General features: G+C 38.7%; 1 protein-coding gene across 1 annotated transcript; it reads left to right on the top strand.

Moving 5' to 3' along the window:
* Positions 1–23,492, top strand: bco2a (beta-carotene oxygenase 2a). The gene is made up of 13 exons (XM_036580488.1): positions 1–113; positions 9,104–9,193; positions 10,480–10,666; positions 11,894–12,105; positions 17,456–17,571; positions 17,699–17,801; positions 17,925–18,053; positions 19,285–19,445; positions 19,698–19,865; positions 20,458–20,595; positions 21,246–21,428; positions 21,981–22,091; positions 22,264–23,492. The coding sequence occupies exons 1-13, from the start codon at positions 107–109 to the stop codon at positions 22,381–22,383; spliced, it is 1,725 nt and encodes a 574-aa protein (XP_036436381.1). The 5' UTR covers positions 1–106; the 3' UTR covers positions 22,384–23,492.
* Positions 23,493–24,158: the final 666 nt, after the last annotated feature.

The following is a 24,158-nucleotide window of genomic DNA, read 5'->3' on the forward strand; positions in this document are numbered from 1 at the left end:
CGCATGCACAGTGGCACAAACACCTCAGACACAAAGTCCGACTTGCATTTACTGTTTTCCTTTCGTCCACCACACATACATATCGGCGTTTTAGCTGCACAAAACCATGAAAGGTAAGCATGTTTTCAGTTTTTTTTCAGTCTCCCTCCAGTAGTTTTCTAGCCTGTGCTTGCAGCTTTAATTAAGCTTTAATCAGATCTTTTTTGCATATTCACATAAAGTCATTTATCTCATTGGTGACTGCTGATCTATTTGCTTATGTATTCATTTATTTAATAAGTATTTAATAGGAACAGATACATCAGCATAGAAAAGGACAGAGATTTCTGATGCCAAGTATCATAACATTTCTAGTGATACACTAGACAGGCTTTTATTATGGAAAACCAAATTATTCAGTTTAGTATGCAATCATTATAAAAGTTTCAAAACATACTCCCAGTCCCCAGTCCAAACAGTCCATATATGGGCACTTAACCGCAAAAAAAACAGCTCATTTTGACTTCACTGTTTTTGTGATGTCACAATGCATGTTCATATATCTGCTCATTCAGCCTACAGCAGCTTAGCTCCACCCATTCATGTTGAAGTTATAAGGAGTGTTTCAGTCCGGACTGCTTTTTGAATAAGGTACAATACAGGGCAGCTGATCAGAACAGACATTTACATGTATCAGTCTTTCACATTAACAAAAACAACCCGTGTAATTTTAATGGATAACTTGTGTGCATGAAGCCAAACAACAAAAATACAAGAAAATATGAGATCTGGGCCTTTAAAGTCAGTGTTTATGAGAGGGTGGTGGGAGGACGAGGTGAAACATGATATCATTGGTTAATATTATTTCTGCCCACCTGCAGCAACACTATTGCTGTCTGTTGTCTCTAGAGATAAAGTGAGGGTCATACACGGTTTTAGACCCCTGTCCACTGACACCTCTGATCAATCATGTAGGCTTATCAGTGTGCAATGTGTCAATGCATGTTTGTTCAGCAGCACTGATTTCAGTTCATTGACCACTACATAAAAGTTGTTTTGAATGATATCAAATATAAATGCAAATTGTGCCATAACTTTTGCACAGCCCACATTTTATGTTTTATTTTCTTCTCAATACGTTAAAATCAGCAAATAAACAGTAATTGCATATTATAACGTGCAGAAGTGTGTTCTCTGCAGAGGATGTGTTCATTTATTTTGACTGAGAAAAGCAACATGACAAAATTTTGGGGGTGCCAAAATTTTGCATACGACTGTACATTGGGGCTTATATTGTTACAAATGCAGCCATTTTCAACATGCATTTCTGTGATATGATCATTTATTAATAGTCCTTATTTCTGCTATTTCCCATTTCTGTCATCACATTCATATAGTGGCCAACAAGACCATAAGAAATCAAGGAGGAGCTGCAAAGTCAGAAAACACTTTCATCATAATGACTACAACAGCACTACATATCCAAATGTGCTGCAAATACAGAAAACATATGCAACTTCAGAAATGCCAGTCACAACACCACAGACACATTTCTAGAATGGCTCCATCCTCTCCATAAAGAGGATGGAGCCATTCAAACTCTTGAATTCAGGGTATTTGAACAGATAACTAATATCACTGTATTGTAATAGGAATTAGCTGTAGATTGTACTGTAACTGCCATAAGCTTAATGTAATGACAGTCTGCAGTCTTATCAACTTCTGTCAGTGATTCTCCATCACAGATATTCTATCCCCATTTAAAACCTTCCAGAAACATGTCCGTTGTGCTGTGGCTCACTTTTGTTGTGTTGTGACTGGTTTTGCAGCATTGCTGAATTTGTATGAGTTTGCAGGGCATTTGTGAAATATAGTTCAGGTGTAGTCATTTCGTAAACAGTGGTGGATGAAGTACACAAATCATGTACTTAAAGTAGACATACCCAAGGTAAAATATTACTCCAGTAAAACTAGAAGTTCCTCCCTTTAGACCTCCACTTGAGTAAAAGTACAAAAGTATTTGCCTTCAAATGTACTTAAGTATTAAAAGTAAAAGTATTAAAAGATTAATTATGACTTTAATGTCCTATTACCATTTTTGTAACAAGACTCTTGCTTAATCAACTAATTTTAGGTGAAAATACTCTAATGTCACTCTTGGTAAACCAATCTTTTAATAGAATGTCATTAATTAGTGACGCTGATGTCTATTAAAATTATCATAAGCACAAAACACTGAAGGCAAACAATTTCCTTTGGGTAAAACCAAGCGGCTAAGTGAAATAACTTTTTGCAAACAAGCAATGTTTCAGGTTAAAATTTATTTGCAACTTAGTTACAAGTTTAAGTTTAATAAAAACTTTAAAAGCAGATTCACAAATGAGTTTTCCTTTACTATATTGCATCTGTAGGTCTCTGTTCATAAACATAAACTAGCCAAAACAAATTTAATATAAAACGAAATAGTGTTTATATAAATTCAGAAAAAAAGAAATATGCCAGTCACAACTGCATATGTGTACAATTTCTATATTGTGTCTATTTACACAAAGTTTGGTTAGAGTCAGAAGTTTCTTCCATCATTTATGTTGGCATATGCACTCCCAAAATGGGTAGGTGTGTCCAACAGGTCAAAACAAGCTCAAAACAAAGTGCGCGCTGTGCCCTGATTGGTGTTCTTGCTTTGTGCTTCTTTCGTTTTGACACATTTTATATTTGTTTATATTTGTTATGTTTTATACACGCATAAACCAAAAGTAACAACAGATTTCTCATAATGTAGTGGTAAAAAGTAAGATATTTGACTTTGAAATGTAGTGGAGTGAAAGTAAAAAGTCGCCCAAAATGGAAATACTTCAGTAAAGTACAGATACACAAAAAAACTACTTAAGTACAATTACATTTACTACGTTATTCTCCACCACTGTTCGTAAAAGTGTTTTCTACGTTTTCAGCATGTTTGTTAATTGTAGCTGAGCTGTAATCATGTGGATGAAAGTGTTTTCTGAATTTGCATCACCTTTATGAGTCTGCAATGCAGATTTCATTGCACCGTTCGTTCTTGACGGTCACCATACATCCATCATTACTGAGGTACTTTGCCAAAATATTTATAGCAGCATACAGATCAGAGTAAAAGTTTCAGTGAAACCCTTGTAATAGGCAATAAAATTTAATCTCTATACTGAATGTGTATAAGAAAATACAACCCTGTTTCCAAAAATGATGGGACGCTGTGCAAAATGTAAATAAAAACAAAATGCAATGATGAAACCTTAAATTGATTGATGATTAAACCTTATATTTCATTGAAAATAGTACAAAGACAACATACCAAATGTTTACCACTGTGTTGCAGCACCTCCTCTTTTAACAACACTCTGTAAGTGTTGTTAAAATATTATTTACTGTGATTTAATACTGACTGTACTATGAAGCATTAGACATCGTGACAAACTATAGGTGAACTGTGTTCACTTACTTTTACATTTCCACTGCTAGGCTAATGTTAGTTAGCATCTGCAACTTGAAAGATGATCATTCAACAGCTAAGATTAGCTAAATGCTTCATTTTCCAAAATATATATTTCACACAGCTCGACACAGGACAATAGAAGTGTGTGTTACATGAATAAATATGACCAGCAACGTCCATAAGGGTGGACATGTCAGCGCAACCCTCTCTGGCAGCACTACACTCAGTACAAAGTGCCCCGCCATGTTCGAGGAAGAACACAGCTGTCTGAGTGGCCGTGGCTACACGTTCAGAAGATATGTCACTCTAAATCAGTTGACCAGTAGAAAGTGCATGTGAACGTCCTGTTCTAAGACCCTGTTAAAAATTGACAAAAGTCAGAAGCACAAGAAAAATTTCAGCGAAGGCAAAAAAGGCATTAGTAAAATCAGCAAATACAAAGAAATGAAAGCAATGAGTATAGAAATGAGTATTAAACTTATATTAGAATGTTTGAAAATGAATAGACATCTTTTTGAAAAATTAAGTTTGATTTAAATCTCATTATTTGGCACAAAATTAACTCCATAGCAATGTATTTAAAATGTATTTCAAATGTATAAAAAAAAAAACGTGCATACATTAATTTCCTGTCAAAACAGCCACTAAGTACAAGTTGCTGTCAGGATATATGGACAAAAGTATTGGGACACCTGCATATTACACCCACAAAAGCTTTTATGACATCCCATTCTAAATCCATAGGTAATAAAATAGAGTTGATCCCCCTTTACAGCTATAACAGCTTCTACTCTTCTGGGAAGCTTTCTACAAGATTGTGGAGTGGGTCTGTGGGAATTTGTCTGTGGCCCATTCATCCAGAAGAGCATTTGTGAGGTCAGACACTGATATTGGATGAGAGGGCCTGGCTCATAATCTCTGTTATAGTTCATCACAAAGGTGTTTGATGGGGTTGAGGTCAGGGGTCTGTGTGGGCCAGTCAAGTTCTTCCACACCAAACTCATCCAGCCGTGCCTTTATGGGCCTTGCTTTGTGCACTGGGGCTCAGTCATGCAGAAAAGGGCCTTCACCAAACTGTTCTCACAAAGTTGCATTCAATTGTCCAAAGCATTAAGCATTAAGATTTTCCTTCACTGGAACTAAGGGGTCTAGGCCAACCCCTAAAAAAAAAACAAGCCCATATCATTATCCCTCCTCCTTACAGTTGGCACAATGCAGGCAGGCAGGTAATGTTCTCCTGGCATTCGCCAAACCCAGACTCGTCCATCAGACTGCCAGATAGAGAAGTGTGATTCATCAATCCACAGAATGCATTTCCACTGCTCCAGTGGAGTCCAGTGGCGGCACTTTACATCACTCCATCCCACACTTGTCATTGCGTGGTGATGTAAGTCTTGCATGCAGCTGCTCAGCCATGGAAACACATGCCATGAAGCTCCCAGTGCAGTTTTTCTGCTGATGTTGCTTCCAGAGGAGGTTTGGAACTCTGCAGATATTGAGATTATCAGCAGAGCGTTGGTGGCTTTTATGCACTATATGCCTCAGCACTCAGCAACCTGCTCTGTAACTTTACATGGTCTGACACTTCATGGTTGAGTTGCTGTGGTTCCTAAATGCTTCTACTTTTCAATAATACCACTCACAGTTGATTGTGGAATATCTAGGAGGGAAAAAAATGTTGTGAACTGACTTGTTGCAATGGCGGCATCCATTACAGTACAACACTCTAATTCAGTGAGCTCTGTAGAATGACCCAGTCTTTCAGAAATGTTTGAAAAAGCAGACTTTAGACTTTAGATAGGTGCTTGCTGCTAGGGGCTTGATTTTCTACACCTGTGGCAATGGGACTGAATGATAAAGTGCGTCCCAATACTTCGGTCCATACACTGTATATCTGAGGAGATCAGATATAAAATGATTCACTTGCATAAGGAAGGGCAAAGTCAAAGGTGAAAAGTTGAAATACAGAGTTAAAAAGAGTTTGAAAAATCATTAAAAAACATTGAGAATATGGGACTCCATGCAAGACCTGGCAGTCCACCTTAAACAGTGCAGGAGTGACACTTAAATAGTCTAGCAGTTGTACAGGACATGAGACTGAAAAGCTAACTTCAGCTTCATCTAATCTCTATCTACCATATGACAAACAGTTACTATCACCACTTGAGACAGGGGCCACTGGTTTAACCTCTAAATTACTACAGACAAACACTTTGATGTACCATTTATATTTGTTTGAATGTTCTTGTCAAGTCAAATTTATTTGTATAGCACTTTTTACAACTGATGTTGTCACAAAGCAGCTTCACAGAAATCCATTAAAGACAAAGTTTTAACATGAAATGTAAATCCTCCAAGTGAGCAAGCCAGGGGCGACAGTGGCAAGGAAAAACTCCCTCAGAGCTGAGGAAGAAACCTTGGGAGGAACCAAGGCTCACATGGGGGGACCCATCCTCCTCTGGTCAAACTACCTACAAAATTATTATACTACTAATATTAATAGTAGTAGTAGTAGTAGTAATAGTAGTAGTAGTTAGGAGTCCATGAAAACTTCAGTGTAGAGTGGGAGTGGGCAGCTAGTCCAAGTCAAGTGGCGGTAGCTGGGCAAGTGGCGGCGACTGGGGCGTGGGCAACTGGTCTGAAGCGGATAGCAGGAGAGCTCCGCACAATGTTCTTGTGCTTGTATGTGTGAGTTTATACATTAACACACCTGGAATTCTCCCGACTCTCCCCATTACCTACTTCGTTGTGTTTCTGTCCATCCATCCACTATGAGAAGACAACTCTTTGAATCTGAAAGAATGTGTAGCTGTCAAGAAGCTGTTACCGGGAAAAGGAAATAGACGAAAAAGAAATATTTGCAAATCAAACAAAGAAGCCGCTGGTGATCTCAGAACAATGGACTGACCACCCCAAAGTCCAGACCACAACATCACAGAATATGTTTGGGATTACATGAATCGTGAGAAGCAGAAAATGCAACCAACTTCTAAGACTAAATTTTGGAGGTGTGGAAAGGTATGAAAGTAAGTCTCCTGAGAAGAATGGAAGAAAAAGAAAAGAGTGGACACACTAAATAGTGCTCTTGTGGTGTCCCACCACTGGTTTGCGCTGCCTCTGAAGTTTGGAAGGCGTGGCCATGCAAAGGGCCACGTGAAGAGGCTCGTGGGCAGCAGGATCTCCTTGTAAAAAGGGACTTTAATGAGGTCAATGTTGCTATTGATTTATTTGTTTTATTGAGTCATGTCATGAGTTAATTTAGGTGAGCTGGTGGTTGCCATGAAGGGAGCACTATGGGTAGTGGTGACCTCCCCTGCAAGTTTGCCTGTATGTATGTGCCTTTCTGCTGGCGTTTCATTAAAAGAGAACTACTTTCAGCAGAATCCTGTCTCTTTCTACACCGACACCAAAATATTATATTTAGTTGTTGGGGCTTCAGTGTAATTTTCTAATTAAAAAACTACATAAATTGACTCTAAATTCAATAAATGAAGAGAGGTCTCTGATTTTTGCACAGTAGTGTACACGAGTTTTGAATAGAATAAAGTAAAGAATCCAGGAACATTTATTCAAATATAGGTTTTAATTATAGCAAACCAAAAAAAGTAGTTCCAGCTACTTTGAATAAAGCGACTGTCGTTGTTAGTTGGCAACCGGTGGTCAGAGGCACAGTAAATAAAACATGCTGTTATCAAACATGACAATTTGAGTAGGACACTTTAACCAATCAGATTGTGTGTGATATCTCTCTCTTTTCATCCTACCTTTCATGTATGCTATCGCCTTAATTATGAAACAGCAACATAACACCATGAAAGATAAGCTGGATGATTTCCTGTCAAAACATTCCATAGTTTGTTAGTTTGAGCTATGAAATGTGTTTTTGTTTCAATGACTTAGCCCTGAACATCACAGTGTTAGTGTTGATGAGTGGATACTATCTTAGGCATGCAAACTGGACACTTCACTAGAAAAACAAAACGCCTTACTGGTACTCCTTGTATGTGGACCCTTAGAGTCTATAGCTCATATTTTTCCAAGCACAATTCGTGTTAGCCGTCCTCTAGCCCACATGTGTCAGGCTCCAGTCCTTGCGGGCCAGAACACTGCAGACTTCAGCACATTGCCTCCTTAAACACACCTGATCAGCTAATTAGCAAGGCCTTCATGAACTGAATTCAAAGCATTAGTTGGGGGGTAAATGCTAATCTCTGCAGCACTTTGGCCCAGAAGGTCCCCTGTTTCACATGCCTGCTCTAGCCCTTCATCAGTGGCCAGTTTCTGACCGCAGGTCCATTGTTGGCTGGATATTTTTGGTTGGTGGCCTATTGTCAACCCAGCAGTGACATTGAGGTTTTTAACCCTTTGAATCGCATGTTTATATTCAGTTTATGGTTTATTATTTAATAACTACTATTAAACAAATATGTAAACTACGTCCTCATAGGAGTAAAGATTGCAGTATGTGTGCGGCCAAATAATGTTATTATTAATAAGGGACTCAGTATTGCTCTCACCATCCCCCACTTAGCCCAGCCCCCTACCCTGGCCTTAGACAGCATATGTTGCTCCCAAATGCGTATATACAGAAGTGCAGGTTACCCATGCCATGGTTACTAATGTACCCCCATACTTCGGCAGACCCTGGCTATTAAACTTTACACTAGTAACAATCTGGATGGCCTATTTCTTTCTTGTTCCGCTTATTATTTCCATAAATAATCTGAAATTTTGACTCATCAATACACATTTTGACTTTGCATCAGTCTATTTCAGATGAGCTCCAGCTCAGAGAAGTCGGCAGCGTTTTTGCACACTGTTGACAAATGGTTTCAGCTGTGCATAATACAGGTGGTTTTTGTGGAGAACAGCTTTTAAAACCCATCACAAAAAGACGGTTTTAATGCCGTTAATGCAGTAGTTGGTTTTCGGTCCTTTACACTCAGATTTCTGTAGATTTTCTGAATCTTTTGAAGATTATTATGCACCATAGAGGGTGAATTACCTAAAACACTTGCAATCGCTCATTAAGGAATGTTGTTCCTAAACTGCTGGATTATTTGCTGAGCAGTTCTTGCTTATAAACTACTAGGCCTATTCTAGATGCTCATTTTGTACACAATCATGATTGCATAATATTTTTTAAACACTTCACAACATTCCTAGTGTAAAATTGTGTCAACTTTGTTGGAATGTGTTGCAGGCCTCAATTTCTAGAATCAACATAATAAACAAACAGTGAAGCTGATAAGCTAAAACATTATAGATCTTCGTAGTGTTTGGGGTTAAATACAGGTCAGGTCAGTATTGTCTGATTATATTTGCATTTCACAGACAGTCCCGACATTTCTGAATTGAGGTCTGCATTACATTATGTCCATCTCATTCCGCTGGTGTAATTGGTTATTGTGGCCACACAGCGTAAATATTAAGCAACCCCTCATTAGCATTCTTTTCTACCTGTCCTACTTTTCCATCTATCGTGCACTGTTCTGTAAGCCCCCCCCCACCTCCCTCCCCCTCCCCCTCTGCTCTCACCGGGTAATGCTGGATAATGGTACAGGCCTGTCACACCGAAAAGGGGAGGGTCCTGCTGTGTTCATAATGCGCGCTGTATTTCAGTGCTCTCATCTCTTTCTCTCTCCACAGCACAAACACGCATCCTCATTCTCCTCTCTGCCCGATCTCTCGGCACCTTATCGTCTTCCACCATGTCCCGTGTGAAGTCTCAAGCCCCAGGTAAGATGATTCCGGGTCTGCTCAGTGGGCCGCCATCTGTCTCTGTTGTTTAGTGCAGCTGCATTTGTTGTGTGTGCAGTTGTCACTTTATATTTGGGCTTTAATTTTTCATTAACAACTGGATACGCTCGATGGTTTATTTATTGGCTTTTCGGACTACGTAGACCCTGACTGATTCCGTGAGGCTGCAGTGTCGCCAATGCTGCGTGTGCTGTTGGTGTGCAAAGGCTGTGTAAAGGCTGCTGCTGAGTCAATAATAAAGCTTAAGCTTTTGAAGCGACAGGAGGTCGTGTTGTAGGGGAACGAGCTGGCAGTTATGCGGAGCATTGTTGGGGTTAAAATGGGTTTGACAGCTAAGTACATGCAAAGCACCAGAAACCAATCTGAAAATTCCTTTAAGCTAGTTAGTGTTGTCAGTGTAGATCAACTGACATCAAAAAAGGGATGCACTGAATTTACAGGGGTCAAGTGTGAACTACTGTCTGAACCATGAGAACATGTTTGTGGCCAACATCAATAAAAAATCAGAAAACTGATAAGATTGGTTGTATATTTGTATTTTAGATTTCGGTTGTGTGCTCCAATAGTTTTGCTTTAAAAAGTGCTGACAGATATAATAGTCAATTTTCAATTGTCACACATTTTAAACTGTAATAAACAGCAGAAACACATGGTCTTAATATAGGGTAACTTGGGGGGAAGAAGTCCCCAGGGGAAGGTTACCCAACCCCAAATTTTCTCTACAGGGCTGGGTGCACCACTTTTGTCTAAGTTTATCTTACTAAGTCCTTAGTTAACACTGGTTAGTTTACTAAACTATATTTCTAATAAATTTGGTTGCACCATAAATCCTCAAGTTGTTACTTAACTAGTAACAACTAATTAATGCATAAGTCACTTTAACATGACAATGACAGGTTCAGAACCATGTAAACATGCTACCATAGAAATACAATGACAGCTTTTTCCCTGTAAAAATGATCCATATCCAGTATAAGAAAATGATGAAGTTAGAAGAATAATAAGAATAATTATAGCCACTGTCTGTTTATTCTTTACTATTTCTTCATTCCGACCAAATATACATCTTTTTAAAGCAACAGTTTCTGGCTAACTTGAAAAAGTAGTGATGGCTGAATACTGAATACACTGTCATAACAGATTGAGATTATTAGTTTGATCTCAAATGAGCGCAGTAACACTGAGATTAATAATTGTTCACACTGATTTATCAGTCTACTTTTTCCCATATCCTTTAAACAACAGCCTGTGGTGTCTTTCCTCAGTTGGCCACAATAAGCAAATGAATGGCTTCAAAGAGCTGCACGGGCTCCAGTGTATTGCTCCTTTGGTGCGGACAGTGGAGGAGACTCCAGAGCCTATCCCTGCCACAATCAAGGGCACCATCCCTACCTGGATCAAGGGAGGTCTACTCCGCAATGGCCCTGGAAAGTTTGAGTTTGGAAACCAACAGTGAGTAGAGCTAAAAGAGCTTTTAGCCTTTGTTTATTAGTTGACATTTCAGAGTATATACAATAGCTATAGGCCTACTAGTGTGGTGTTACAGGTTTACTTTGAATTAACCAGCCTAAATTTTAAAAATATTCAAGTAACCAAACATATCTACTGTTTTCCAGCTGTTAAATGCAGTTTCACTACAGCAGCTGTTTTTCAGGCTGTTCTGTGCATTTTTTCTTGAGCTTTGTGCGAGTATTGGGACGGTGTTGCCCCCCTTCATTAGTTGGTGCCTAGGAATGTATTACTTTGTACTGTATTACACCCAAAACTTTGTGCCAGTTACTGTAAGTATATATTGGTTATATGGATAATTCTACAATTCTAACCCATTTCAGACTCTTAATTGACTTAGACTTTGGACTAAATCCTTTTTTATGCTTATTTCATTAAAATAAATTACAGAACTTTCTATTTTGTGACTACTAGTACAATATTAATGCCTCTTACCAAATGTTTCAGTAGTGTTAATTTTAGCTAATCTATTAGCCAAATGTATAACCAAAAAATGTTATCCAATAGAAATACAACTTTGAACAGTTGTACACACATAAAATCATAACATGTTACATTACAGCAATGTTACACCCTGATTTTCAGATTATAGGGCACATTTACCTTCAAAACAATTGGATCCAACAGTGTGGCTGTGAGGGACAAGGATGCAGTCTCACTTCCTGCTCTAAAATGCAGGGGTGTGGCTAAAATAAGGCTAAGCCTATAAATTAAAACTTGGGAAGCATGGGACAGCATTTTTAAAAAAAAGTCTAAATAGTTCAACTTCACTTAAAAAGTAATAAAAAAAGGGGTCAGGGTTTAAGAAATACACCTCCCAATAGAAAATATCCTATAAATTATGATTTTAAATATATTTAGCTCAATTAATGCCTTCATTTTAAATAGATCATGATACACCCCTAGTAAATATCTAAGGTCTACATTGTTTATTATTATTATTATTTATTTTTTTTTTTTTGCTATGAGATTAATTTGGTAGAATGATCCATAAATCAGGCACCCTTACTAACCAGTTTACACTATTCCAGGGGAAGCTAGTTGGTTAATTTGATTTAATATATTAACTATATATCATGCATGTTTACTAACTAGTTTACTCCAGATAATCCTCATAGTAATTAACGTCTATCTTTACTACATTACGTTTTCATTTCTCTCTCTCCTCAGCTACAACCACTGGTTTGATGGGATGGCTTTGATGCACCGCTTTCAGATTATGGATGGTCAGGTGACCTACAGGAGCCAGTTCCTACGCAGTGACTCCTACAACCAGAACTCTGAGAGGAATCGCATTATGGTGTCTGAGTTTGGCACGCTGGCCTTCCCTGACCCCTGCAAGAACGTGTTCCTGCGCTTCCTGTCCCGCTTCGAGATGATGAGTGAGTGTCATGGCAAGAGTGTAGGTGGCTTAAAGGAACAGTTTGGCAAAAAAATCTAATTTACTCAATTTACCACTTTTCCTGCATGTAGTCAGTCAGCCAAGACATGTCTGGAGTCCAAATTTGGCTTCTTTAGTTTAGTATTAAAGCTAAGAGGCTAACATTTTACTTTTTAACTTTATCTCTTAATTTACTTTAATGCCAGGTTAATTATGACAATCTGTTAATGACATAACATCTGTGTGCCTGGTGGTGGAATGATGTGGGGGGGGGGCTCAGAGCATCGAAACCCCTGGAGCCTGTGGGGATCTTAATCTGGCCTTGGCTACAGGTGTGGCAGACAGAGACCAGGCTGAAAAGCACTGGCGTATTCCTTTAAAGAATCACTTTTCTAACCTACTCTGTCATAGCCAACACACTGCATTTTTGGTGAGGACACAAGAAATGGCTGAAAAGACACTCAGATTCTCTTTGCCTAGGATTCATAATGTGATTCAGTTCAGATTAAAGCCACATGCTGTTAATTATGGTACAACAAAGTCATGACGGAGTGCAGTAATCTCGCTCGGCACCTCATCCAAGACATCAGAGCTACAACGTTACTGCGGAATGTAAACCTGAACCTTAATTGAAAATGTGCGGGTATGTGGTACCCGTTTGTTGCTAGTTTATTTCAACATAAAGGGCTGCTCTGATATTTTAGCATATGAATCTCACGTTTCATTTGTTAGTCATTTAGTAAGTGCAGTAGGCTCATAGGCACTTCAAAGACACCCAATCCCATTACTTATTTTAACCCCTACCCCTTGTTTTCGAATGTCACCTTGCCCCCTGGAACTGAGTTACAAAGGGTTACTTAATCTTTTGGTCGCTTGTGCAGCCATTGTGCTAGTTTTTTCTTTTTTTCTCATAACACTCCGTTTGGAGGACCATGTAGCCCTAACACTTCACCCTACTCCTCTATCTCAACAAAAATCAGGACACCCACGCAAAACAGAGGGGTGAGGGCTAAGTGATGGGGCAAGGGGTGAAATGGGATTGGGCCTTGGTGTGAACTACTATGAGTCTCTGTAGCACAGCGAGAGCAGGAATCACATTTAAGGCTAATGCACCCAAAGCAAATCTGAGGAGTTCACTTGTGGAGTTGTCAGAGCATCTTGTCAGAGTATTTTGTTTGGCGGGCTGAGCTGTAGTTGAATATCCTCTAAAGCCAGACACTGTGCGATTTTAGAAATCTTATTCTTTAGTGAGTCACACTGCACATTTGAATAGATCACTGTGTACGAATAAAGCCCACAATTTTTAATGCTCCCGCTGGACGAAAATGTTTAGTCCATGCTGCATGAAATGCAGCCCCTACAGACAGTTTTATTCAAAACAACACGCTGCACACAGAGTACTGAGCAAACATACTGAGAAACTGGGCAGCTCTGCTAACACCAAGGTGGTGAGGAACACAGTAAGACAATACAGACTGTCTACAGCCTATTTACAAAGACTGTTTAAAAATATATAAGTTTATACATTATAAAGTCAGTATATACAGACTTTAGTAAGAAATGTTGACTTTTTTTGCCCATGCTTTGTCAGCCTACAAGTCTCCAGCCATATTGGGGAAGCACATTGATTGAGACTAAAATCACACAGAATATTCCTGGTGGCAGTATCCCGAGGCGGAATTAAAGTGACCGACAGCTTTGTATCGAACCTTCACTCCCTCTGTGTGAGCAGACCCTTCTTCACGGAATTGTTTGTTTATTAGCACAGCTGTGTGCACCATGCTTATGTCACATGGCATCAGTGGGTATCGGAATGTTGGTATCAGTGCTTTTTTATGAGGCTGAGTATGAGTAAGTGAGTGAGCACGATACTTGATACCAGTATTGGTATTGGTGCATCCCTGTGCACTGGCTTCTACTACTTCAAAAGCATTTTTCTAAAAAAACATCTCATGCTTCAAACCCTTCAACTGTTTTTGAGAACTTGAGGCTAAATTCTATTAAGTTTCCCGTAGAGAGACTTGTTCCAGCCCCAGTGTTTTCAAAGAACTCTAGTTTTATTTTCATTTCATTTCATCAGTCAGCACAAACTGAGTGAGGATAATGATTACATACTGCTCTCTAATTGGGAGCTGTGAACCTCAATTGCAACTATTTCTGGATGCACAGCTTCTAAAACACTGAATATGTGACTGTCAGGAGGACTTTCGTTATTAAAAAACTAAATAAAATTAGTTTACACTTAATCCTACCAATCTATGCCAGTTATTTCATAGAGAGGAGGTCCTCTTGCAAAATATAGCTTTCATTAAGGGCAAGTCATGGAAGACGAACAAAACCCCACTTTAAGACTTTTAAATAATAAATAATAAAATTGAAAAAGTAAAATTACAATTCATGCAACAGAACTCCTTAAACTCTAAGTACTCCAGTAGCGTTAAATTTTGCTTGTAGCATCTAGGTCAGGTATGTCAAACTGGGGACCTTCCAGGCCAAAGTGCTGCAGAGACTGGAATTCACCCTCTACTAACACTCTAAATTCAGTTCACGAAGGCCTAATCAGCTGATGAGCTGTTTGAGGAGGCCGTGTGCTGAAGCCTGCAGTGTTTTGGCCCATGAGGACTGGAACCTGACACATGTGATCTAGGTGAACTTTAAACTTTAATTTGCAAACCTCAAAAGCATCAGCCAATAGAAAATAAGAGAGTGAGGTGTGTTTTCTTTTTTCTTAAAAATACTGAATGGAGAATCTCTTCCTTAGTGGACATAATGTCGCTTGTCACTTAAAGTTGCAAAAAAACAAACTAGTTAACCAGAACATGTAACTGTTTACTTGAAACTTTACATTCATCTCAAAACTCATGTCACTACCACGTGTACTTTTGTTCCACCCCCACAAAAGAGAATAGCGAGGCAGAAGTCTGGTCTGACCGCAGCTTAATAAGTAAATTCACTGAAAATGAATTTAAGACACAAATTGAGCTAGATACATAACAGCCTGCAAAGAGTCCACACCATGGCAGCTATTTTTGCTGGGGATTGGCCAAGAGGTCATGGGGGTTGCTTAAGCCTCACATGGAGAAGGAGGGAGGAGGTGAGGTATTTCTCCCTTAATTCCCTCTCAAAGCTTCTCCTCCCCTTAATAAACAGCATGTGCTTGCACTGTGCTTTGCACATACATGTAGCTATGCAGAAACACTCCAGCATTTTTCCACCTAACCTCTATCTGCTGCGTCTGCAGCAGAAACACACTCAAAACACAGTTATATCAGAAGACAATAGGCATGTAGGTCACACTTGGTCCCCTATAGATGATCAACAGATATGTAAATTATTAACAAACTTTCTGGTGATAGTTGATTATCAATAACATTATGGTTAGGGTTAGCATTAGGAGTAAGTGTAGGTTTTGGCCTCGGGGTTAGGGTTAAGATTAGGTATAGATTTAATAACTTCAAGTTTAGTTGCATTTAATAGACATTTATTTGAATTTTAGTTAAAGACATTCAAATAAATATCACGACTAATATCAGAATGGGGAAAAAATGTGATCTCAGTGATTTTGACCATTGCATGATTGTTGGTGCCTGAAGGGCTGGTTTGAGTATTTCTACTGCTGATCTCCTGGGATTTTCACACATAACAGTCTCTAGAGTTCACTCAGAATAGTGCAACAAAGAATCAACATCCAGTGAGCAGCAGTTCTGTGGAAGGAAACCCCTTGTTGATAAGAGACCAGACAGGTTTGAGCTGATAGAAAGGCCACAGTAACTTAGATAACCACTCTGTACAATTGAGGTGAGCAGAAAAGCATCTCAGAATGCACAACACATCAAACCTTGAGGTGGATGGGCTACAACAGCAGAAGACCACTTCAGATTCCACTTTTGTCAGCCAAGAACAAAAAGTTGAGGCTGCAGTGGGCACATGCTCACCAAAACTGGACAGTTGAAGACTAAAAAAATATAGTCTGGTCGGATGATTCTCAATTTCTGCTTCTGCACACAGATGGTAGGGTCAGAATTTGGCACCAACAGCATGAATCCAATGACCAAACCTGCCTTGTATCCACAGTCCAGACTGGTGGAGGTGGTGTAATGGGGTGGCGAATGTTTTCTTGGCACACTTTGGGCCCGTTAATACCAATCAATCATCACTTGAATGCTGTAGCCTATTTAAGTAATGTGGTTGCTGACCATGTATCCCTTTATGGCCACAAATTACCATCTTCTAATTGCTACATCCAGCATGATAATACACCATGTCATAAAGTCAAAGTCATTTCAAACTGGTTTCATGAACATGACAATGAGTTCAGTGTTCAATGCTCTCCAGATCTGATTCCAATCGAACACTTTGGGATGTGGTAGGACAGAAGATTCGCAGCATGAAAAAGCACCTAAAAAATCAACATGGAGCAAAATGGAGTTTGCAACATCTTGTAGAATCCATGACACAAATAATTGATGCTGTTTTGCGAGGAAAGGGAGGCTATACCCAGTATTAGTATAGTGTTCCTAATAAAGTGCTCAGTGAGTGTACATATGAAAACATATGTCTTTGGCCATTTTTCTGGGATAAAATGAGAAAAATCCAATTTAGCAAAAATCTTAACTAAGTTTAATTTGAATAAGTGCTCGTTCAGTTTTCACAAGTAAATACAAGTTAAAATTCAAATTATTACATGTTCAAATAAAGATTTAGTTTTAAATTGAAAGAAGTAGCATTACTGACTCAATAGAAAAAAAAAACATGCTAACATATGGTGCCTGTGAGTCCAAAGGCTGAAAAAGTAATTTAAAGTCAGAGGTATCAGGATGGATTTCGTGGGAGTTTTTCAGGTTGCATTATATGTCTTTACAACATAATGCCAACGCACAGGCTCCAGTGACCCGGTGAAATCAATGGCTTGAAATGTCATCCGATATGATCACATGATGTGTTATCTGCATGTTGACTGGCTGTTTCATGTAACTTGTTTCACAAAGTTGAAACGCTTGCAACTGTTGCAGCTGACCTTCAAATGAGTTGCAAGAACCTCAAGTGCAATTTAGCTTCATGTAGGTTTCAAGCAACTAATGTTGCATAAAAGTTTCACCGTGTAAAACCAGCCTTCTATGTTCAAATATTATTTAGTACTAGTACAATTTGAATTTTGTCATGTTAGAATTCAATTTATACCATGACATGCAAATTTCTCACTTTTATGCTATCATAAAAACTGTGGAGTAGAAGCTAAGATGGCTAGTCATAAGTGAATTGCCCAATCGGACAAAGAACAGAGAAATACTACAATGACCATAAATTAATGATGTTATTTGGCTAATTTGCCAATTCTCACCCCTTCACAGAGCCTACAGACAATGCAAGCGTGAGCTTCATCAAATACAAGGGCGACTACTATGTCAGCACAGAGACAAACTTTATGCATAAAGTGGACCCGGAGACTCTGGAAACAAAACAGAAGGTATGTACTACTGACTTCACTCTTTTTTTTTGTAAAGGCACAAAAATCTTTAGACGTCTGGTTCCTATCCCCACCACTGTGACCAATTCAATACTCTTTCCACTCTGATCAAATCTGTTCATTAAAGGTGGACTGGAGCAAATTCATTGCAGTCAACGGGGCCACTGCCCACCCCCACATTGACCCAGATGGTACAGCCTACAACATGGGCAACTCTTATGGTAGCAAAGGTCCGCATGTACATTCACATTTACTATGTATACATTATCACCAAGCTATTCTATGATCACACTGTGGTCATGCATTCTTCGCTTTAAAGAGCGTTCGGCTGGTCTGCTCTGTGTGTTCGGCAGGAGCTTTGTACAACATTATCAGTGTGCCTCCAGCCAAAGAAGGCCCAGATGACACCCTGAAAGGGGCAAAGGTGCTGTGCTCCATCATCCCCACTGACAGAACAAGACCCTCCTACTACCACAGCTTCGGTATCCATGCTAAACTAGCATTCTTTTCAGTGACTTAGACATTTATCATCCACCCAGTCTGACACATAGTTAACTGCAGTTTCTAAGTTTCGTTTTTGTTTTCTGTACACTTTACATCTTTTATCATTTTTATCAACTCAAGGAATTTTCATTATTTCAGCCTTTTAAGGCTAAATGTACTTATTGATACTTAGTGAATGGCTTAGTGCTCCACTGCTGCTCTCTTCAGTGGCCAGAACTGATTAGCTTAAACACACAAAAATTAATTAAAATTATTAAAACATTTTTCACAGAATAAATTATTATAAAATCATTTGTTTATGTGGCATTTAAGGTCAGTTCATTTGCATTTTCATCAGTTTTCTTTTCATCAAATATATTTATTTCCACTTTCCTGGTGGCTCATATACTCTCAGAAAAAAAGGAATGAATGTATCACTGGGGCAGTAGCCCTGTTGTCACTGGGGTGGTTCCCTCAAGGGTACATCTCAGTCAATTTAGTCAGGGAACACAATTGTATTACAATCCATTGAAATTCTATTTTCTAAGCTGTATTCCGCTGACTCCACACACCCCGTCTCGTCCCCAGCCTTTTTATTTTATTGTTCTGTTTTAAAACATTAGGTTATGAAAAGGTACACCTGGAAAAACGTATTTAAGGTTCACAACTGAGCCTTCAAACCACTGTTGTACCTTTGAGGGAACATTGTTTGTACCTTGATGAACAAAAAATGTACCTGCACAGCACCTTTATTTATAACAGTGTACAGTACTGTGCGAAAGTCAGAGACAACCCTTCATTTAGTCCATGAGAGATTGCAAGTATTTTAGGTATGTCACCCTCTACGTTGCATTCAGGAAATCCAGAGAAACACCTGAGAAACTTTTTAGGCCTGAAGTAAGAGTGGAGTAAAAGTAAGGTAAAAGCTTTAAGTGCTGTTTATCTGATAGTGACCATTTCCCTTATTTATGCAAGTGGATTATCACATACCTAATCTTTTTATATCCAATAAAATTAATAACTTGTACTGAATGAAGTATTTAATGACTAATAATTTGAATATTAGTGAATTTTCTCAAATCAGATAACTCAAATGTTCATATAGGCTATTTTTATTGTGAGCGCCTGCATTTGCCCAATTTTAATCTTTGATTTCAAGTAATGAACGTTGAAAGAATTTGTATGGTGGCAACACTTACTGGTGTAATGTCCTTGTTTTTTCCCTGCCAGCCATGTCAGAGAACTATGTGGTGTTCATCGAGCAGCCCATAAAGATGGATCTGTTAAAGATAGTGACGTGTAAGCTGAGGGGGAAAAACTTAAGCGACGGCATCTACTGGGACCCCAACCAGGAGACTGTCTTCCACCTTGTCAACAAGCAAACTGGCATGGTAACAATAAAGCGCCTGCTGGGGGCTCATGGGGGGGTTAGCGCTCCTGGCGGATTGAAATCAGGCCATGGAGGATAAACTGAAGTTATATTCAAGTTGTGTAACAGTGCTTCAGAGAACTGGCCTTCTAAGGTCCTGAGTATCACGGTTTTAAGTTATTTTGGACTGGCAGAGATTTTACCGAATTACTGTTAGATCTTGCTGATCTGTGGAATAAACAGAAGCTGCTTGTTTCCCTTTGCTGTTTTCTAGGTGAGTCCAGTGAAGTATCACACCAAGCCTCTGTCCACCTTCCACCAGATTAATGCTTTTGAGGAGGGCGGCTTGCTCATGGTGGACATGTGCTGCTCGGATGACGGCCAGGCCATCAACAACTTCCTCATTCAGAACTTACGCAAGTCTGGAGAGGCACTGGACAAGGTTCTTTAATGCTTGCTCTTTTCCCCTCTCACTCACTTTCTTCATCTGTCACTTGCCATTTCTTTCTCTTTGGGCACAACCCCATATTCCATTGCTTCATAATTGCAGTAATTGCAGTTGGGATTGCGATAAGACATGCAATATATAATGCCACATTGTTAGACAGTATATTTCATAGTTCCAAATATTGCTTGTGCTTTTTTTAAGCCATGTGAATTCTTCAACACATATGTATAGAACAGAAAACTTTGTGTGGAGCCAATGTTTCATAAGCAATTTGTGACAATAATTAGCCAATAATATTCTCTGCAGCAGCTCCAGTGCATAGCATTTGAGATAACACTGTCATTGTGCCATTCTATTCCATTCTATCTGTGACTGCCGTATTTCGTGATTATGACCAAAATATCTGGTCAGTGAACAGAAGTGTCACTCATAACTGTTTTAGCTAGGTTAAGGAACATGTGGTTACTTGTTAAGCCCAGCTTAAAATTTGGTGCGGGCAGTGAGTCCGGCACCAGCTGCGCCTTGTAAAGGTTCGTTATAATTGACAGACACTGATGTTTACTACTAACTATTGTGAATTTCTCAGGTGTATAACAGCTTGGCCAGGACGTTTCCTCGCCGCTTTGTCCTGCCTCTCAACATCACTAGCGACACTCCACTAGACCAGAATCTCAACACACGGCCCAACAGTTCCGCCACCGCTGTCTGCCACAGCAAAGACAAGGTAAATTACAGAATACAGATTATGTTTGCAGTAATGTACTCTTAGTTGTAACCTAGTGTGGCATTACAAGTCTTTGAGTGTGTGTATAGCTGGCCCACTGTAAAATGGATTAAATGCCAATCACTCTCTTTCATACCAATTATAACTGTGAGCTTTCAGCATTTTTCCAAATATATAAGTTCAATTTAAAGAGTCTTTTATTATATACTTGTAATTGTAATAGTCAAATAACTATTAATGTTTATAATCATGTTTACTAAATGTGATAGTGTGCTAAAAATAATAAAATAATAACCAATTAATAACTGTATTATAATAACTGTTATTACTATAACTGAACAACAGTAACAACCTATTTCATTCTTCAAAATGAAACCACACCAATTCTGTCTGCTGTGTGTACCATCTCTAGCATCGTTAGCGGTGTTGCTGACCATTACCACTGGTGTAGGTTTGTTTACATTAAACTGTAATTTTTTTTTTTTTACATTTATTGAATGTAACATAATAATTGCCTTTTCCACAGCATATCTTTACTACTAAAACAAAATTTTCAATGTTGAGAATCATGTTGAAAGGGACTTTAATGCAGTTGAACCTCAGTGCTATCATGCTATTGCATCCATTTCCAATTCTGCTTTCCTTTTCAGGTGTTCTGCACGTTTGAGGATCTCCATGGTGATGACCTGCTGGATTATGGTGGTTTGGAGTTCCCCCATATTCATTATAACAGGTTCAACACCAAACCGTATCGCTACTTCTATGGCTGCGGCTTCCGCCACCTGGTGGGAGACTCGTTGATCAAGATGGACCTGGATGGTAAAAAGCTCAAGGTCAGCTCATGCTTCTGAATCAGGCTGGTGAACTGATCTATGTAACCTAATGAGAAACTTGCCAAAATACATTTATTTTTAATGTGTTATTAATTTTGAATGATATTTATTGCTGTATAGACATTATCCAGATAAGGGCTTTTAGCTTCCCCTTTTCAGAAGCCAAACAAGGAAAAATGTCCGTTATGGATAAAGCCAGTAGCTATAGGTGTAGGCTAAAACAGAGAACTTCTTGTTTAGCCAATCAGATCCTCAAAAACCTCAATTACACAACATAAAACTACACCCACGTCCTTACAGTGCGATTTTCCACATAAATAAATTTCATTTAAAATGAGTAACAGTCAAAATTGAGATGTTATGCGAAAAAAACTGAGTTGTGCTTTACAGATTCCCATAAAGTTCAATGGTGTATTTGAACAAAGTACAAAATAATGTATTTGTGGGCAGAGCATGGTTTGGGCTGATTGTTTACATTGGCTGCACTGTTCCATGAAGGAAACAGTGTAATAACTGAACCATTATAATTCTTGATCTGTGTTTGATTGACAGGTGTGGTATCAGCCAGGACTGTACCCATCTGAACCTGTGTTTGTGCCCTCACCTGATGCCAAGGAAGAGGACGATGGGGTCATCTTGTCTGTCATCCTCACACCCACTGAGGTATTACACTGATAACGCAGTACACAATACACAAAACAATACCTAAATTAGTTGCATTAAGCAAAATATCTTTAACCAGAATTCCATCAAAAGGGTTCAAACAGTCAACAGTTATCACCTGTATGAATAGCGTTTTCTAAAGGTGCTCATAGCCCCGCCCTTTGGTTTTTAGGATAAGAGCACGTTCCTCTTGGTTCTGGACGCCAGGACGTTCGAGGAGCTGGGAAGAGCCGAGGTGCCCGTCAACATTCCATATGGCTTCCACGGAACCTTTGACTCCGCAGAGAACTAAGTAGAAGTAGTATTATCACCACAATAAGCCTGCGATGACCACATGCTGCCTTGACAGTGGCTACATTAGCCCAGCACTGGACTGTTTATTATGGTTGAAGATGCTCCTCACTGCTTCAATACTTCAGAAAACCCATGCCAAAGATTTGCACAATCGGAACACAGCACAGTGGCAGGAATAAGGGATCATCATGAAGGTCAGGGTGTAATTCAAACAGACGAGGGAGGAGACGAAGGAGAAGGGAATGCAATATATTTTATGTTACTTATTCAACATTGTTTTATATGAGATTGTGCCAAATGCATCTTGTTTTACTGTGTCACACTGAAACCACTGTTTAAGCACTAAACTTTTTTAACCACTGAGCCTTGATCAGGAGAAGACACATTTGTTAAATATTCACACATAACTCATTAATACATTAGCATTAATGTATATATTTTTAAATAAGGAAATCATGTTTAACTGCTTTATTCATATATTTGCCATTTCTTTCCATTTTATAAGCACTGTATGCCTGAAAAAATGTTGTCCTCCAGGCTATGTGCAGTATTTAGTTATATTTAACCATTATAAAATGTTTCTCACTAAATTTGATGTCATACTTTAAAGGCCACTGCACACCACACATCCAAGTATTCATCCCAAAATTCAAAACCATTGTTTTTCAAGGAGGTACGCACACCAGCTCTGACACAGCGCATCAATGCGCACCGCTGCTTCGTGACTCCAAGCACTGTTCAATTTCTCAGCACGTCACAGCGCCATGCAACATTTTGCCTTTACCATTTTACATTAAAGCTCTATCAAGACTACAGAAAGCCCTAGTAGATCACATTTGGCTTGAAATTTACACAAAGAATGGCAGTCAATCTTTTAGACAGACAAATGCTAATGGTAAGTTACCTAGCCTAGCATTTTTCAGTATCTTTTAGCTCAAAAACAGCCGGTTTGTGCAGAGGTAGTAAACTGATGCCAAGCGTGATAAGAGACACTGAACGCTTTACTTCATTGTATTTCATTGTATTGTAACTGGCTATTATTGACACGCCCTGTCAGCTTTCTATAGCACTCTGCAGCATGTCCAGTGTGCAGTTGCCTTAAAAAGACATTTATTAAACACATAACTTTATTGAAAGGTCTAAATAATTTAACAAAGACACTTGTCCTTCAGTTCAATGTCATTGGTGTTACTGGGCCAACTTTAACATCCTCCAAATTCCAAATAAAGTTCTTTACAGGGTATTCAGAAGTACATGGTATGTTCACTAATGCTTTTGCAAGGTTGTAAACTTTTGCTTTATTTCTATTTCTATAGAAATATTTCTATTTTCCATGTGAGGCCTTTAGATTTGTCATTGCTGTTAGTCATATTACACATGAAAAAAAGATTTTTATTCAAGTAAATGATTAATTGACATCACTTGTTGATATCTGTGTGATTGATGAGGTGTGACTGAAGAGACTCTTGAGAAAAAACATCTTAATTTTTTTTACTGTTGTAACAGGTTTTGCTTTTGATTGGCATAAAATAAGGTTTAATGTCATTAGATTTACACGGTGTTATACGATGGAATTATGCATTAAATATTGGTTTTATTTAATAAGAAACATTTCAAGATCTCAGTAATAACTTTGTTGTGATGACGTATCACTTGTCATAACATCATTAACCAGTTTTAAACTGTTATCTGTGCAATTTACAAGGTCAAGAAGATAAAAGCCTGAAAAATGTTGCTCATGCATGGTTTAATTGAATATTTTAAAATTACAAA

This window comes from Colossoma macropomum, unplaced genomic scaffold (assembly GCF_904425465.1).
Source record: "Colossoma macropomum unplaced genomic scaffold, Colossoma_macropomum, whole genome shotgun sequence".
Taxonomy (NCBI): domain Eukaryota; kingdom Metazoa; phylum Chordata; class Actinopteri; order Characiformes; family Serrasalmidae; genus Colossoma; species Colossoma macropomum.

Coding starts and splice junctions, on each gene's coding strand:
- bco2a (XM_036580488.1), top strand. Junction 9,194..10,479: donor TGTGAAGTCTCAAGCCCCAG/GTAAGATGATTC, acceptor GTCTTTCCTCAG/TTGGCCACAATAAGCAAATG. Junction 22,092..22,263: donor TCATCCTCACACCCACTGAG/GTATTACACTGA, acceptor TTTGGTTTTTAG/GATAAGAGCACGTTCCTCTT.